Source organism: Podarcis liolepis (assembly GCF_965112155.1).
Source record: "Podarcis liolepis genome assembly, chromosome: 16".
In the NCBI taxonomy this organism is placed as follows: domain Eukaryota; kingdom Metazoa; phylum Chordata; class Lepidosauria; order Squamata; family Lacertidae; genus Podarcis; species Podarcis liolepis.
Window position 1 is genome coordinate 13,513,359 of NC_139567.1, and position 18,456 is coordinate 13,531,814.

Genomic DNA, 18,456 nt, shown 5'->3' on the forward strand with positions numbered 1-18,456 from the left:
TCTCTCCTCCCGCCTCCTCAAAGGCCTAAAGCCATCCAAGAAGCTTTGCCAACCATTCCACAATCCCTCTTTCTTTTCTCTCCCAATCTTTCTAGGAAGTCTCATAATTCAGTCTTTGTCTCATTTTTTTAAAAACTGATTATCTGAGAAAGCTTCCATCTCTTTTATGTTGCCCTTCCAGGCTTCTCTGCTTTCCTGAGTGATCTCCCAAACTGCGTTCTTGCCCTATAGCAGCCTTCTCCAACATGATGGTCCCCAGCTGCTCTTCCAGGAGGTAAGCCTCTCTCCCCTCAACTGGCTGGAAGCAAAATAGCCAAGAGCTAGTCTTTGTTTCTAGTCAGGTCTTGGGGTGGAAGCTCGAGAGACACAGACAACCTGAAGTTGCTCTCTGTGCTGACACAAGAACTATGACTTTGCGGGGACTGGAAACCTAATGGGGAATGAAGGTGTCTGTTGGAATGTTAATGCTGTGAGCCCTTCCTTGTTGTGCTTAGGTTGCATATACAGTATATGCAAATAAAACCAAATGCCCTAAAGACACCACAGTCAGTGGCCTAGGAACGGGGGTGCGGTCCGACCCGTGTGTCATCACTGAGGGGGAGGTGACAAAATGAGTTTTTAAAAAATGGGCTCACAAAACTTTTTAGGAGTGACGTGGTGGCTTAGGCACCTGCAGGTTCCACGCTGCCTGAAACTGCAACGTGGGACTTGCATCTGCCTACTGCCTCTCCCTCAGCTGCCCTACAGCTGAGGGGGAGGTGGTGGAGAGGCACCAAGCATTGGAGAGGCTTGCCCCGCCCCCATGAGCATGAATCCCCCCCCCCCCGGCTGCAGGACACGCCCCAGCACCAGGCACCTGAGCGGTTAGCTACACCGCTGTCTCCAGTGACCTTCATTCCAAAGAAATGGAACCCTGGCTAAGTGCTGGCACCCTTGAAGTCTCTTACCACTCAGAGATTGGGGTGTGTGCAATATCTGTGGGATCTGCTGCATATAGCATGACTTGCCTTGGAAAGCGATCCTCATTGCTAAGTAGGACCAGTCTGGATAGTTGGCCTTGGTGAAGATTTGACGTTCTCATCCCCAATTTTTTTTTTATTTTTTTTTTAGTTTCTACTGAAATGAGGCTGCATTTTAATGTTGTATTTTAATCTTGTTTTTAAGTTATATTTTAATCATTTGTTTTTATACCTAGTGTTAGCCGCCCTGAGCCCAGTGTTGGCTGGGGAGGGCAGAGTATAAATAATTTTTTAAAATTTATTTTTATTATTTGGACAGGTGCTATTTTTCTAGAAAAAGAGGTGCTAGAACTCACCATGAATGCCTCCCTTGTTCTTTTATAATGGCAATGGTGCCCACCTTAGAGGTGCTGGAACTGAGTTCTGGTGAGTTCCGGCTGAATAAAAGCCCTGAGTAGAACTAGTTGTTTAAGCAAAACTCACAGTCCAGAGACTGATTGACAGTACAGTGGTGCCTCGCAAGACGAAATTAATTCGTTCCGCAAGTCTCTTCGTCTTGCGAGTTTTTCGTCTTGCGATGCACGGTTTCCCATAGGAATGCATTGAAAATCAATTAATGCGTTCCTAGGGAAACCGCCTTCAGACCAGGTCCGGGGACAGTCTGGGGGGATGACAAGGGCTGGGGGGATGACAAGGGCTTTTCTTCCCACCCCCAGCATTTTAAAAAACCCCGGGACAGCGGAGGACTTCTCCACTGTCCAGGCGATCTTAAAATGCTGGCGGGCGGCATTTTAAAATCGCCCCGGGACAGCGGAGGACTTCTCCGCTGTCCGGGGCGATTTAAAAGCCCCTGGGAAGGCAGGCAGGGGGGACAAAGACTTTCGCCCCCCGCCCGCCTTCAGAAGGTGTTCCCGCCCCCCGCCCCGCTTCGGAGCAGCGTTCCGAAGCGGGGCGGCTGGGGCAGGTGTTCCCGCCCCCCCTCCCCGCTTCGGAACAGCGTTCCGAAGCGGGGCGGCTGGGGCAGGTGTTCCCACCCCCCGCCCCGCAGCACCGGGAGAAGCGATCTCCCCGCAGCCCCTTGCTTCAAAAGAGGTCCGGGGGCAGCGGGGAAGAAGCGCTGCGCTTCCCGCTGCCCCCGGACCTCTTTTGAAGCAAGGGGCGGTGGGGAGAAGCGATCTCCCCGCAGCCCCTTGCTTCAAAAGAGGTCCGGGGGCAGCGGGGAAGAAGCGCTGCGCTTCCCGCTGCCCCCGGACCTCTTTTGAAGCAAGGGGCGGTGGGGAGAAGCGATCTCCCCGCAGCCCCTTGCTTCAAAAGAGGTCCGGGGGCAGCGGGGAAGAAGCGCTGCGCTTCCCGCTGCCCCCGGACCTCTTTTGAAGCAAGGGGCGGTGGGGAGAAGCGATCTCCCCGCAGCCCCTTGCTTCAAAAGAGGTCCGGGGGCAGTGGGAAGCGCTTCCCGCTGTCCCCGGACCTGGGGCTGCGGGGAGAAGATCGCTTCTCCCCGCCGCCCCTTGCTTCAAAAGAGAAGACCCGCTGTCCCCGGGGCAAGCCTCGTTTTGCGACGCAAGCCCATAGGGAAATTCGTCTTGCGAGGCAACTCGAAAACGAAAAAACCTTTCGTTTTGCGAGTTTTTCGTCTCGCGAGGCGTTCGTCTTGCGGGGTACCACTGTATATTTAGAACACAACACTTACTGTGCTGTCTGCTATATATTTTGGAAAGTTGTTCTTCTGTCATTTTGGGGCATTTTTAAAGATACCATGACCAAATTGTGCATGCTAGTTCCTAAGATCACGGATTTTTGACTGTTTGGATGCAAGGGGATGCTATTTTGAACCAAGATGGTGAACTGAACCTTTCATAACTGCATTTATTTGAGTGGGGAGTAGCCTTAGGATTCCCGAGCAACACTGGCTTACAGAGTTGCAGTTCTACCACATACAGTGGTACCTCGGGTGACAAACGCTTCGGGTTACAAACACTTCAGGTTACAAGCTCCACTAGCCCGGAAGTAGTACCTCTGGTTGAGAACTTTGCCCCAGGATGAGAACGGAAATCGCGCATTGGTGGCGCGGCACCAGCGGGAGGCCCCATTAGCGAAAGCACGCCTCATATTTGCTCCTATCATCAATGTTGTATGTTGCATAATGTGCTTCCAAAAATCATAGGCATGTTGACATTTCTGCCACATATATGTTAGGTGAGCATTTGCTCCTGAGCATTTTGAACATGTAAAATGTTCTTTCTCTGTGCATTCTTTTTGTCCTAGCAAGCACCATTGCAACAATAGTGCATGAATAATGTCAAGCAAAAGGTGAAGGTACTTTTGGTTGTCTGGGGAAAAAACCACCAAAGTGCTTTGTTCTTACCATATTCATCACACGTCTCATAGCATTCAATGTAAGATGGGAAATTGCTCTCATTGCTCTCACATCCACTAAACATGAATGGCGTGCATTTCTTGTCCCGTACATCGTAATAATGGCATGGGATGTTACCTTTACATGTTCCTACTTTTGGGGGCTGTTTGCATTTCGGAGGAGTCTCTGGGGGAGGAAAGGGGTGTGTGGAAAGCATATAAAATCTCTTGCTCTATAACAGATGTAAATGGCATTTGAAAGAGCTGTTCAGTCTCTGAAGATTATCACTTCATATCCCTCCAGTGCTTCAGCTTGTGTCATTAGGAAGACTTCTGTGAACCTAGAGAAGTAAAGGCAGCATTCCCCAACTTGGTGCCCTGCAGATGTTTTTGGACTACAGTTCCCATTGTCCTGACCAGTGCTTTTTTCCTACTCATATTGAAATGCTGCCCCTCAATGAGGCCAAACTTAGATTCACAAAATGTTTAGGGGTATGCATACCCCTGCGTCCCCCCTCAGAAAAAAGCAGTAGTCCTGACCATGTGCCAGGATGGGCTGGAGGGCACCAGGTATGAGTAAGTGAATATTGCATCCATGCCCAGCATTAAGAGGTAAGATGCTTATCATTGGGTTATCTACACCAGTGACTTTATTAAAATCAGAAAAACTAGATGACCTGATATTATTATTCAAATAGTTTTTGAGCCGTATTAATTTTATTTTCTTCTACTTTCTCAATGATAAACAGCTCTCCAAGAGACTAGGAAGTCTGATTCCTGCTGCCTGCTTTCTCCCATGTTGAGAGGCCTGAGAAACGAGAATACAGGCAAGCATAGTGGTACTTCGGTTTACGAACTTAATCCATTCTGGAAGTCTGTTCTTAAACCGAAACCGTTCTTAAACCAAAGTTCATTTTCCCTAATGAGGCCTCCTGCAACCGGTGCCCTTCCACTGTTCGGATTCCTTTCTTAGACTGAGGTAAAGCTTGCAAACCGGGACAATACTTCCAGTTTTGCTGAGTTCGTAAACCAAATCGTTCGTAAACAGGACTGTTCTTAAACAGAGGTACCACTGTAGAACAAAATGTGGAAAAACAGATCATTGGTCTGAATTTTCCAGCATCTGAGGTCCCAGAGACTTGTCACCAGGATGGCACTAGCCCAATTGGAAAATGTTGATCACTTCTCCTACCTAGGCAGTTAGGTCCCTTGGTTCCCACAAGGGCCAACACTGATGCCGAAATCCAGCATCACCTGAGCTCTGCGAGTGCAGCTTTCTCCCGATTGAAGTGCAGAGTGTTTGAGGACCTGGACCTTACTATATGCTTGTGAAACATGGACCACTTATAAACGCCATCTCCAACTTCTCGAAAGATTCCTTCAACGGTGTCTCTGAAAATTTTTACACATCGCTTGGGAAGACAGACGAACCAATATCAGTGTACTGGAAGAAGCAAAGATCACCAGTGTTGAAGCAATGATTCTTCAACATCAACTTCTTTGGACTGGTCATGTTGTGCGGATGCCTGATGATCGTCTTCCAAAGCAACTACTCTATTCCGAACTTAAAAATGGAAAGTGTAATGCTTGTGGTCAACAAAAGAGGTTTAAAGACAGTCTCAAGGCAAATCTTAAAAAATGTAGTATAAACACTGACAACTGGGAAACACTGGCCTGTGAGCACTCCAGTTGGAGAACAGCCTTTACCAAAGGTGTCATGGGCTTTGAAGACACTCAAACTCAGGATGCAGGGAGAAGGCATGCTTGGCAAATCCACACTGTGATCAACTCCTGACCAAAAACCAATGTCCCCACTGTGGAAGGATGTGTGGATCCAGAATTGGCCTCCACAGTCACCTGAGCTCCAGCCCAAAGGAAAGAGAAGCATTGCCAGCTGTTAAAGGGCTGCTCTGCCTCATCTTCTTAGGACAGCCCTGCCCTTCCCGGAGAGGGAGGAGACCCCTGGGAGGGTCCTCCAAGCATCAAGGTGTCCCAGAAGAGGAGAAGAACATGAGGAAGGTGGTAGAGTCTTCCTTGGAGCCAGAAAGACCTCCAGGAAGAGGGAGAAGGCCGATGTCATAGGGCAGTTGGAAAGATGCAAAATGGAGCCAGGCAGAAGTGTAGCAGTTGGAGGGCTGGACTAGGAGGACCTGGGAGAGCAGGGTTCGAATCCCCACTCAGCCATGAAGCTCCCTGGTGGACCTTGAGCCAGCCTAGCCTGCTTTGCAGGGCTGCTGTGAAGATAACAATTGGTTTCAAGGAGAACCATGAAGGCCACCTTGAGCTCCTGGGTGGAAAGTGGGCTAGGAATGTCCCAGTAAATGTAAATGATGAGAGGGGAGAGAAAAGGGGAAGGCAGGGAAAGAGTGTGGAGGAGCTGAGCTCTCTGGAGAAGACTGGCCAGGTGGATTTCCAGAGAGCCAAGGGACCACAAAACTCACACCCTGCCCCCCAGGAGACCAAGAGAAAGCAAAGGAATGCTACTTACAGTCTGCACATTTTGTTCACGGAAAATTCCCACCGTCCTCTCTAAACTAGCTAACTATCTAAAATGCCCACCCAAGCCTAACTCTGACCCCAACCCCAGCCCTAACCCTACACTTACCCCTAACTACTCCTCTATGCACAAAATAAATATATACAAAATGTGCACAAATGTGCACAAAATAATGATGTAAAATAAAAAAAATGAAAATAAACAACAAAAAATAAAATAAAAAAGTAAAATAAAAGTGTTAAAATAAAAAAGTAAAATAATAAATAAAATTAAACTAAGTAAAACCAAATGAATCAAATAAAAGTAATAAATCAAATAACAATCAAATGAACACCTCTCCTTATCTTCTCCAACCACCACCAACTCCTCTCTCCTCCACTCGCCTCACTACTAACCCACAAAGGCCGCCTGCAAGTCAATGGCTTTTAAGGGAGAAGCAAGAGATGTCACAAAGGAGGGCAGGTCCTTGTCACCATGGCAACCCCCCCACCTGGACCTGGCCCCTCCTGAGAGGTGATGCTCCACTGTCAGAACTTAGAGGTACCTGCTGTTCCGCCTGCAGCTGGGCTGCATCTTCTCTTGGCAGATTCATGTCGGCATTTCACATCCTTCCTGCAGCCCCATTTCCAAAGGGAGACCACCCCCACATCCTTCAAGGCAGGACAGGGGTCTCCATAGTGCAGGATTGGACCATCTGCTTTGCACGCAGGTCTTCTGTCCTGGGCGGCATTTCTGGGGGGACTGGGAATGTCGCCCCCCCCCATCTGAAACCCTGGAGAGCTGCTGCCAGTCGGTGCAGGCTAGTTGGAGAAGGATATTGAGCAGCTGGAAGGTGAACAGAGGAGAGTGACCAGGATGATGAAGGGTCTGGAAACCAAGCCTGATGAGGAACGGTTGCGGCAGCTGAGTATGTTAAGCCTGGAGAAGAGGAGACTGAGAGGAGAGAGGAGAGCCACCTTCCAATATCTGAGGGCTGTAAGAGGGAGCAAGCTTGTTTTCTGCTGCTCCTGAGGGGAGGGCAGGAGAGGAGATTCGGACTAAATATTAGGAATAACTTTCTGATGGTAAATAACAAAATGAATAAATAACTGTAAATATGAAAAGAGACAAAGTATTCTCTAATTTTTTTCCTTGGTTGTATGTATTTTCTTTTTCTTTTGTATTTTCTCTTGTTGTAAACATGTATGTTTTCTAATTTGTACTTAATAAAAATTATTTTTTTTAAAAAAAGAAAGATGAAAAAATATTTTTTAATAATTCCAGTGACACCTTAAAGATCAACTAAATATAAGCTTTCAGGGTATGAGCTTTCGTGTATAATACACACTTTGAAGCAGAGGTCGCTTCAACCTTATAACTGTTGATGACGGTTATGGCAGTTGGTTCCACAGGGAAGGGCAAGGGATTTTTAAAGGGATAGAGGACCAAAATTAGCTTTAGTATGTATAATGGGACATGAATCCAACATCTCTCTTCAGACCAGGTCTCTCCATAGCTTTTAGTTTGGTAATGAATTTTAATTCAGCAACTTCTCTTTCAAGTGTATTTCTAAAATTCTTTTGCAGTAAGACAGCCGCTCTAAGATCCTGCACAGAATGTCCTGGGAGACTGAAGGGCTCTCCTATTGGTTTTTCTGTTTTATGATTCCTGATGTCAGATTTATGCCCATTTATCCTTTGGCGTAAAGTTTGTCCTATTTGTCCAATAGAGAGAGCTGAAGGGCACTGTTGGCATTTGATAGCATATATAATGTTGGAAGATGAACAATTAAATAGGCCTGAGATGGTATGTTTGATGTTATTGGGGCCAGTAATGATGCTGTCCGGGTGTATGTGGCAGCAAAGTTGGCTTATTGATTTATTGCAGGCTCTTGTGCCAGTGTCCATGTTAAGTCTGGTTCTTGTATTATTGTGTGTGAGGAGCTGTTTAAGATTGGGTGGTTTTCTGTAGGCAATGAAAGGTTTTCCTCCCAGAGCTTGGGAAAGATAGCTGTCATTATTTAAGAGATGTTGCAAATCTCTGATGATGCGTTGAACTGTTTTAACTTGAGAGCTGTATTTGGAAATATTTGGAGTTTATTATGTAATGGTATAATTTGGAATTAATGTGATATGATTGGTTTGTTAATTGGAAATTTAATAAAAATTATTCCTAAAAAAGAGAGAGAGAGAGAGCTGTATGTGATAACTAGTGATCACAAATAATATTGTGCATTTCAAAAGTTTGCACAAAGCACTAGCAAAGGTGCAAGATCTTGCTGGTGGGTAAATATGTACTGGAAGATATATGCTTGGGGGTTTCCCATAGGCATCTAGCTGGCTACTGTGAGAACAGGATTCTGTTCCAGATGGGATTCAGCAGGGCTCTGCTCCATGGTGTAGCTAGCTGCTCAGGTGCCAGGGGTGGCGCGTGTGTCCTGCAGCTGGGGGCAGGGCAAGCCACCCATGGGGGCAGGGGTGCTGTGTGGAGCCTCTCCACTGCCTCCCCCTCAGCTGTAGGGTGGCTTAGTGTTATGTACTGAAGTTCTCACCCTGGGCCAGCAGGGGGATACTGTAGATAGTTTTCACTCTGGTCCACATATGCAAATAAGGGATTGAAAGTGACGTTCAGTGATTGGCTAGCTACTGTTGCGTTCTAGTGGAGCTCTATATAAGCAGGCATGGTTTGGGCATGCTGCAGGCCCCACGGTAAGTGCCAGCCCCCATGGGGTGGCGCCCAGTGCCAGCCATGGTTCATTACGTTTTTTGACTGAACTAAAAAGTTTTGTGAGACCATTTTTTAAAACAACAACAACAACTCATATCTTTGTCATTTTGTCACACACACCCCCCTCAATGACGACACCCCCACACCCCCTTCCTCCGCCACTGGCTCTTCTTGTATTCTAGGTAAGCTCTTTAAGAGTGGGGGCATATCCACACTGGTGCTCATTTTTTTTGCAGTTGTACTCACACAGCACCTCAGCTTCCTGCAGTCCACATCAACATAAGGCTGCAAAATAGTGAAATTAAGTGAAATATTTTATTCATGAGAAATTCCCATCGTGAAAAGAAGGTTTTAAGTGCTTATGCTCACAATGTTAAGTAAATAAACCAGAAAATAACACTCTTATTTTCCCTTCTTTTAATAATTTCAATGGGGGGGGGGTGGAGGTGACAAGAAATTTTCTGCACCAGGTACCACCTGACCTTGCTACGCCACTGGTAGGAGGAGACTGGGAAGAGAGTGAGGATGAATGGTGGGGAGATTTCGGCAGCACCCCTCGCAAGGGTGGGGAGCAGGAAGAGGTGGAGGAGGACGACGCTAGAGGAGGAGCTCTTGCCTATGCTCTTTGAGAAATCTTGCAGACTGGAGGTGGGCAAATGTTGTCCCCACCTTCAAAAAAGGGAAAAACGAAGGCCCAGTTAACTATGCACCAGTGAGCTTGGCATCGATACCAGGTAGGGTCTGAGAACAGATAATTCAACAGTCGGTCTGTGAGCGCCTAGAAAAGAATGTTATGATTACTAAGATCTAGAATGGGTTTCTCAAATATAAGTCATGCTAAATTAATCTAATTTCTTTTTTTGATGGCATTACAAGCTTGGTAGATCAGGGGAATGCTGTGGACATAGTGTATCCTGATTTCAGTAAGGTTTTTGACAAAGTCCCCCATGATATTCTTGAGAGAAAGCTGGTAAAATGTGGGTTAACAAGGTGATTGTTAGGTGGATTTGTAGCTAGTTGACTGACCAAACCCAATGGTCCCTCATTAATGGGGGAAAGTGACAAGTCAGGTGCCACACGTTTCTGTTCTGGGCCCATTGTTGTTCAACATATTAATAAACAACTTGGATAAAGGAATTGAGTGGATGCTCATCAACTTTGCAGAAGACACCAAACTGGGAGGAGCAGCTACTGCTGAAGAAGACAGAATCAGAATTCAAATTGACCTTAATATGTTGGAGAACTGGGCTCAAGCTAACAAAATAAATTTCAATAGGGAAAAAAGTAAGGTTCTGCGCTTAGGCAGGAACAACCAGATGCACAAATATAAGATGGGGGACACTTGGCGTACTAGCAGTACATGTGAAAAGGATCTAGAGGTCTTGATGGATTACAAGCTTAACATGAGTCAATATTGTGATGCTGCAGCAAAAAAAGCTATGCTATTCTAGGCTGCATCAACAGAAGTATAGTGTCCAGATCAAAGGAAGTAATAGTACCAATCTTTTCTGACTTGGTCTGACCACACCTGAAATACTGTGTCCAATTCTGGGCACCAAAATTTAAGAAGGATGTTGACAAGCTGGAATGTGTACAGAGGAAGGAAACCAAAATGATAAAGGATCAGTAAATCAAGATGCAGTTGAAGGAGCTGGGTACGTTTAGCCTGGAAAAGAGGTGACTGAGGGGAGATATGATATTTTCAACAACTATGTTTCCTGTGTATTGTTATGAGTTTGTGACCTTTCTACAAAATTTCCCTGAACAGGCTGCTTTCAGGTGTCTTTTAGAAATCACATAGCTGTTTCCCTGCTTGACATCTGATGGGAGGGTGTTCTGCAGGGCAGGTGCCACTACCGAAAAAGTCCTTTGCCTGGTTCCCTGTAACCTCACCTCTTGCAATGAGGGAACCACCAGAAGGTCCTCGGAGTGGATCTCAGTGTCTGGGCTGGAGACACTCCTTCAGGTATACTGGGCCATTCACGGGACAGTGCTGGATTAAACCATGTGGAGGCCCCTTGGCAGTCAAAACCTGGGCACTCCAGGTATATAGGGCTGAAACCTTTTAGGGCTCTAAAGGTCAGCACCAGCATTTTGAATTGTGCTCGGAAACATACTGGGAGCCAATGTAGTTCTTTTAGGACTGGTGCTATATGGTCCAGGTGGTCACTCCTAGTCACCAGCCTAGCTGCTGTATTCTGGATTAGCTGTAGTAGCTGTAAGTACACAATTTTTAATTTAGCAAGTGTGTGGTCTTTTTCTATGCTAGTGAAAGAGGGAAACTTTGGAACTCACATTAAAGGGCACATTTTAAGGTTTTCTTGGCCTGTATTCCCACGCTTTGCTGCATATTTTGTGATTTTAAATCTCCGCAGTGGTTCTCTCAACCAAGAGTACTTACCCCAAACTTAGTTATTGGCATCCAGGAATTTTTGATAGCCCTCAAAACAACAGAGGTAGCAAGACCCTTCTCATCAGGGAATGAAAAGTCAGTGGTTCTCCTAATATTCAGTAATCCTAATATCCTAATATTCACATGTCAGTCAAATAGGGTAGTTTTCTGCCCAGAGACATATGGGAATGTCATCCCTGTTGTGGCCTCCTTGGGCGGGCAGCTTTGCGGACAGGCACCAGGTCTCCCCTGTGAACCAGCCTCTAGCAGGCCGAATCGTCCTCCTGCCACTGAAGTGGCCAATGGCAATAGGAATTTAGGAGGCATTCCCCTGGGCGTGGTGCCAACTGACCAGTCGTGGGGCTTGGCGCCATGCCCAGGGGGAGGTTAAATACCTGAAGGCCTGGGAAAAGACTGCAACCCACTGGTCACCTCTTTTCATAGTAAAAACTCCCATCCAGATGTTCATACTGAAGCCCATAGACATCAGGTGACTACTTGAAATTTCAAGCTAGCATGACCACATGTGCTATACATTTAAAGTATAGTGTGCTTTCCCAAAGGATCCTCTAGTTTACTCCTCAAAGAGTTACAAATCCTAGCATGCTTAACAGGCTACACTTCTCAGGAATTTTGGGGGGGGACAAAGATGTGCTTTAAATGTATGGTGTGTGTATACAGCCTGTAAACAGTGTGTGGAACGTGCTTATATGAGTGCCATTGTCCCCAACGAAATCACACACTATAAATGAATGTGCTCTTCTTTTCTCCCTCTCCCTCTCTGCTATTCTACTGATCTTTCAAGAGTATTGTTCTAATTTGTTCTAATTCATGATCATTATCATGGGCTGAGGGTTTCTTTCATACCAACCAAGAGGAACCATGATAATCCAATCTGTTGGCAGAGAAGGTAGTTTGCACGAAAAAACATACCATCGAACAGAGTGCATCTCATTACCTCCCTCCTGAACTCAGAGGCTATCCCCTGGAACAAAACGTATCCTTCTCCTGTGAAGTCAGGATATCGCATTCATGCGTTTGGAACAGAACCGTTGTATAAATAGCATTAAAAGGAAAAGGAAGGTTCTCTGGGTTCCCTGGAAAAGTTCTAAAGAAATCTGTGATCTTACCAGCGCCTACATGCACTCCTGCATGCATTCCTCTTCAGTTTCAAACTTATTTTGGTTGCCTTGACAGCCACCGTATATGAAAGGCTTACACGTCTTGCTTTGGGAATCATAGTAAAAATGAGGATAGGCTGCTTTGCAAGGTCCCGGGTTTTTTGGTTGTTTGCATGTCTCAAGCAGAGATTCTGGCATTAGAGGAGAAAAAGAAGCACAAAGACAAGTTTCATTCATAGATATATAGGTATACACTGGTACCTCAGGTTACATACGCTTCAGGTTACAGACTCCGCTAACCCAGAAATAGTGCTTCAGGTTAAGAACTTTGCTTCAGGATGAGAACAGAAATTGGGCTCCGGTGGCGTGGCAGCAGCAAGAGGCCCCATTAGCTAAAGTGGTGCTTTGGATTAAGAACAGTTTCAGGTTAAGTACGGACCTCCAGAACGAATTAAGTACTTAACCTGAGGTACCACTGTATATGTGTATGTGTATTGTCATAGTTTGAAGAGCAAAGAAGAGGACACATTTGTCTACACTGACTGGCAGCAGCTCTTCAGGGTTTCAGGCAGGGACACTTTTTCCCAGCTTCACCTGGAGATGCCTGGGATTGAATCTGGGGCCTTCTGCATTCAGAGCACATGCTCTGCCACTGAGCTATGGCCCTAAAACAAACAGAAGGTTGCATGAGCAGAGAGAGAGAGGTTTAAAGAGATGGGCATGGAGATCAGCAGAAGAACATGGCCATAGGTGCAGAGGGCTGCATATGCTTCCACTTCAGAATGTTTCAGTAGGTAGGCCCTTGAACCCGAGAGAAAGGAAGGAAGTAGGGGAAGCGTTCCGAGATTCGTGGACAGAGAGGCCAATACGCAGGATGTGGGAGAAAAACATAAGTAGGGAAGACCTTGGCTGAGAGTCTTGGGTTCAAAAGTGAATGACCCATGCAGAGGATGGCTGTCCTCCTGGGGCATGATCCATTCTATAAGTACTGATGGCAGTAGACTCTTCTAAATGATGATGACCCAGTGGTTGAGTACAGAAGACCAATTAACCAGAATGTGACTTCCCGGGAGAGCCCTGCTCCAGGGCTCCAAGTCAGTTGGGATGGCTGGATGGCTGAGTAGAGGAGCACAGCTTGGTCTGAAATACCACTGTCTCCCTCACTCATCCACCTGAGCATCACTTGAATTCCATGAAGCTTCACGATCTCAGCTAGATCTCTGCTGTAGCCCCTGTTCAGTGTAGATCAGTCCAGGGGCTGGGGGTTAAGGCTGTGTGTTTATGGCCAGATCCCAATGTGTCTTGGGAGGAAGCAAGCCCTGGGACCCGGGTAGAAATGACAAAGTAGTACAGAAGGAGTGGGGAAAGACCTTAAGAAGTGAGCTGCCAAACTGAAGAAAGCCAGCAGGAGTGGAAGGCAGAATGCATACGAGGGTCAGAAGGGAAATGCCACGGGGCTGTTACCTTTGCTCACCTTTAGTCAGCGCAGGATTAAACTCGTGTCCTATTAAATGGATAAGGAGAACAATGTTACTGTATAGCAGGTGTGAGGGACCTTTTCTTCCTGAAGCTTGCAAGTCTTAAGGTGACATCATTAGTGGGAGTGAGCATGGCCAGAAGCAAAAGTGAGTGTCAGGAGTGTGTGCAGGATCCAGGCCCTGTGACTGGTAGGGCCTCGCAGGACTGGGGCCTTCCTGAGTTTGGCCTGGAAGAGCAAGGCATGGCCGCACAGTGAAGCTTGACAGAAGACTCATAGCACCTGGTGGCAAGGGCTGGTAGGGTTATATAAGACCAGCATTTCCCCCTGGCTCTTTGCCACAGCAACATGTTACCCATCTAGCTGTGCTTTGGCTTCCTGACTCCTGGTATCCTGACTCTTGGACCCTTGGCTTCTTGACTCCTGCTTTTCTGACTCTTGGACCCTTGGCTTCCTGACTCCTGGTTCCCTGACATTTGGACTCTTGGCTTCCTGACTCTTGGTTTCCTGACTCTTGGACCCTTGGCTTCCTGACCCCTGGACTGCTGTTCTTGAATAAGCATTATGCCATTTCCAGACCCTCCAAGTGTCCCTATTTTTCAAGGACAGTCCCAGATTTACAGAAGTTTCTGATTTGATCATGGAATGTCCTGCTTTTCCTTAATACATCTCTATTTTCAGAGAAATGTTGGAGGCTATGGTAGGATGTTCCTCTTATCATTGGAGAAATGTTAGAGGATGTGGACTTATGCGAGCCCCAAGCCAAGGAGATAAGTAACAATACAACCTTTAGAAAAAGTCTAAAGGCAGCCCAGTATAGGGAAGTTTTTAAATGTTAAATCTTTTATTATATGTTTATATATGTTGGAAGCCACCCAGAATAGCTGGGGCAGCCAGATGGACGGGGCGGCAGCGGCAGCAGCAGCAGCAGCAATGGGACATCCCTATTTTCATCAGATAAATGTTGGAGGTTATATATTTCAGCTAAGGGCTTATTGGAGCTCAACTTAAAGCTCCCCAGTAAAAAGTACTGCTTTACTTTTCACATGTTTCTACCCAGACATGCACACCTTCCCTTTTCCATGTGCCATCTGTCTGATACATTATTCACCCAGGCATTCACTTGATTTTTTTGCTTCTGTTTTCAAATTATAACTTACAACCTCCCCCCTTTCCTTACACTGCATATACACTGTACATTTACAATACGTTTAAAAACACACCATTTGCCCCAAGTGCCCTAGGAACTGTACTTTACCACTTGCAGACTCCCCCCCCCCTTTGAAAACTATGTACTTTCCCTATTCTAGCATCAAAAGCTGCTTTGCTACTGACATTTTAGAAATCAAGAATGGGAGGACCCATTCCTCAGGATGCCGACAGCTCCAGTCCCACCACCCCCACTCCCTTGATTAAAGATAAGATTGCCCAGTTTGGGAGTTATAATGCATGCGTAATGCTTAGCAAAAACTGCAGGTTCTTTTTGTTGTCTATTAAAACCATTAAAAGTGGCTCATTCTTACCAGGGTTTTCACACGCCACATAGCATTCCAAGTAAACTTTGAAATTGTTCTCATTGCCACCGCAGCCGCCATATATGAAGTTCGTACATTTCTTGTCCCAAACATCATAATAATATCGTGGGATCATAGCCTTGCATGGTCCTGTTTCTTTCGGCTGTTCGCATTTCAGAGGGAGGCCTGGGGGAGAGAGGGGTGCATAGAAATCTTACACACACTCACTCACACACTCACACTTCCACAGCTAATGTAAATCCTATTTCAAAGTCCTGCATCTATTATTCAAACTGCTGAGATTATCTCTTCCAAGTGGGCTGTGACAGGAGCTCTGCAGTAGTCAGGAGGTTAAAATGATGAAACAGAGAGCCCAGATGGGGTTAAACTGCTACTGCAGGAAAAATTTGTGGAACAATAATGGGATATCAGCTCCACCCAAGGCATGACGAATAACAGCAACAAGCAGGGGAAAGAAAGAACATCTTACAAGGATGGAGAAAAGCCATGGAGAGAGTAGTTGCCACACACAGGAAGAACAAGGATATAGTTTGAGTTCCTCACTTGTAGTTTTATAAATCATTTAATGTGTCAACACAAGCAGAAGTTATTAATCAGTTGTTGTATAAGGGATTATTAGTATGACTGGAATGTAATGAAAATTAATAAGATTTTGGAATGCAGAAATAAAGAAAATCATCAAATCCAGCACGCAGGGGGCCACTTTATCTAAATCATATAATTTGGTATTTGAACAATTGGTATTAATGATTGTATTATAAACTGGTATTGTTATAATGAGGCTATTATTGGACTGTAATTGCAAACCAATAAAAATCATTATTAAAAAAATAAAAATAAACTGCCACTGCAGTTCAGAAGCAGTTAGCATTTCACCACAACAGCAATGACTGACCAGGGCTGACTGAGGATGACGAGATTCATGGGGAAATGTGGGGTCATGAGATAACAACAACCCTGAAATTGTGGTTGCCCCTTGAAATATTATGTGGCAGCTGCCACATCTTTTGCCTCATTCTACATCACCAGTGACTTAATTTATATGCATATATACATATATATGCATATTGTGTGTGAGAGAGAGAAAGCTGATATTCTTTAATAGATATAGATGGCATTTGAAAGTGCTGTTCTGTTATTCAAAATCCCAAGATTATCTCTTCCAGGCAAGGAGGCAGAGAAACTCTAGAGTTGCACCCAGTTACCAAATCACAGAACAGAGTCCAGGAGGGACTAGGCTGCTATTGCCATTTAGAAGAATCTGGCACATCACCACAGCAGTTTTCATGAACACCTGTTAGAGTTTCATGGAGCAGAGCTCACTAGGCATAATGAGGTACATGGAGCAGTGTAGGATCATGAGGTAATAGCCCTGAAGCTGTGCTTGGCCTTTGAAATTTTCTGTGGCAGCCAGAGAGTAGGAAGCTATCGCAACTTCTGCCTCATTTGTCTGCACCAGTGGTGGCTAGACTGTGGCCCTCCTGAAGAAGATGGATCACAGCTCCCATCAGCCACCACCACCATGGCCAATGGTCGGGGATGATGGGAATTGTAGTCCAGCAATATCTGGAGAGACATAGCTCATCCACCCTGTTCTACGTGTTCTGTCAGCCATCTTTCTTGCTCGCCTTCCGTCGTGTAAAACTAAACTAATGCCTCTCAGTGAGGTATGGGCAAAGCACGAAGCTGAGAAACAAGTAAATGAGAAGGAATGTAAAGAAACGAGATGTTCATGATTGGCTTATCTATGTCCACAAAGCCACTTCTGAGCTAGGGAGGGTTTGCGGGCTTCACGCCCCTCCCCACACATGCAGGGGCTGGCTTTCAGCCCCCACGATACCAGGGGAATCCTCGGACGTGTCACCCCCCCCCCGGCCAGCCAATTGGCTGGCCCAGGAGGCGTGGCCTGCTATATTTACGGCTGGCATGGCCAAGGATCTCCCTCTTTCCCACGCCTCAGCTGATCAGGTTTTCCCTCCCCTCCCACCCGTTAGGCTAGGCTCTCTGACGTTGCTATGGACTTTAGTTGATCGTTGTCAAGGGGCCTGGTAGGAATTTTTCCAACTGGCAGATTGGCACCAGCCACTTGGTTTTTGCCTACCTCATAGCAAATCGTCACAACTCCTGGTATGGGTGGTTAGGCATTGGTAGAGGTATTATTATGCAGATGAAGGGGGAAGGAAGCGCCATCACCTTCCCCCAAAACAAAGGGTAGTCCGGTAAAGGATTCCGGGGGGCGTGGTCTTGTCCTAAGCCTATGGAGGTGTGGGCCCACGGCACACCCCCAAGCGGTAACTCCGGGGGGAGCTCCTAGTTGACGTGCCTCAGCAGGACTCCCACTACTGGTGGTTAACCCTTACCGGTCTTCAAGCAAGCGGGCTGAAGCCAGTTAGTTGATAGGACCAATGCCTAAGTCAATACTGCTCAATTCCTGTAATCAATAAAGTTGTGGCCTAATTTGACCCATTAACTCAAATTCTTGTGTCTCGTGTCTTTATTTCTGAGGGGGAGGAGGAAACTCACCACGCAACTTTATTAAACTCAATAAAAACTAGAGAATCTGCAAGTATTATTTGAGTGGTTTGGGGCACTTTCTAAAGTGGGAGCCACCACGTGACCTCCCTGCTGAAGTGGTTGAGGAGCTGACGTGACCATAAATTGGAAACAGTATACTGCCTGGTTCCATACTATTGAGCCACAGAACTTTAATTGTTGAAGGAGCCCAACTTGCAGCTCGCAACCCCTTAGACCCCAAAATTCTGGATGTGTGAGCCATGAAAGACCCCAACAGACGTCTCTTCCTTGCCCACAAGTCCCAAAGAACTGAGTGGCAAACTGAAGGGGTCCCTTCTCAACATCTTGGTGCTTCAGCGCTCAGCACACACCTGCCCATTGTAGCCGGCTTATCTCCCATGTATGCAGGCATTCTCACTGCACTAATCGTGAATCCCACTGAGATATGCAATGAAGAAAAGAACAGGACATCTCACCTTTACTGTGGGTAGTGTGAGCTGACCAACCGCCCGGCTTGCCTATGAAAAGTAAAACGATAGCTATGTTATGGCATGACATGGTTGATGTGGGTGCTGAGTTAAACCACTTTAATACAGGGTTCTATAGGAAGAGAAAACAGGGGTATGTGGGCAGCTGAAACAATAAGTTAGGCACTCACTCAGGAATTGCTCTTATCCCAAGTTACCATTCTGTTATTTTTACTGAATTTATTCATTAATTAAAATATGGATATAACACTAATTCATTTTTTTTTAATCAAAGTGGTTCACAACAGTTATACATCAAACCAGTCAATAAAAGCTATATAAATCAGAAAGCAGATGAACTTTGTGGAAATATATATTCGTAATTGCCTGCATAATAAAAGTTTTCAGCAGGCTTTAAAAAGGTGTTATGGAG

The 18,456-nt window shown here is 46.0% G+C and overlaps 1 protein-coding gene across 4 annotated transcripts in view; it reads right to left on the bottom strand.

Moving 5' to 3' along the window:
* LOC310695794 (kunitz-type serine protease inhibitor A-like) overlaps nt 1-18,456 on the bottom strand; it is a 40,077-nt gene that overhangs the window by 15,250 nt on the left and 6,371 nt on the right. For 2 of the 4 annotated variants that reach the window (XM_083480760.1, XM_083480761.1), the window contains exons 3-6: nt 18,033-18,074; nt 15,031-15,207; nt 13,505-13,534; nt 12,040-12,221 (exon numbers count right to left, since the gene is read on the bottom strand). In XM_083480760.1, the coding sequence (XP_083336886.1) occupies nt 12,046-12,221; nt 13,505-13,534; nt 15,031-15,207; nt 18,033-18,074 (425 nt within the window). In that variant the 3' untranslated portion in view covers nt 12,040-12,045. Of the gene's footprint in view, nt 1-8,937; nt 9,296-12,039; nt 12,222-13,494; nt 13,535-15,030; nt 15,208-18,032; nt 18,075-18,456 lie in introns of those variants that run through there. The other 2 variants (XM_083480759.1, XM_083480762.1) reach the window with 2 other exon arrangements.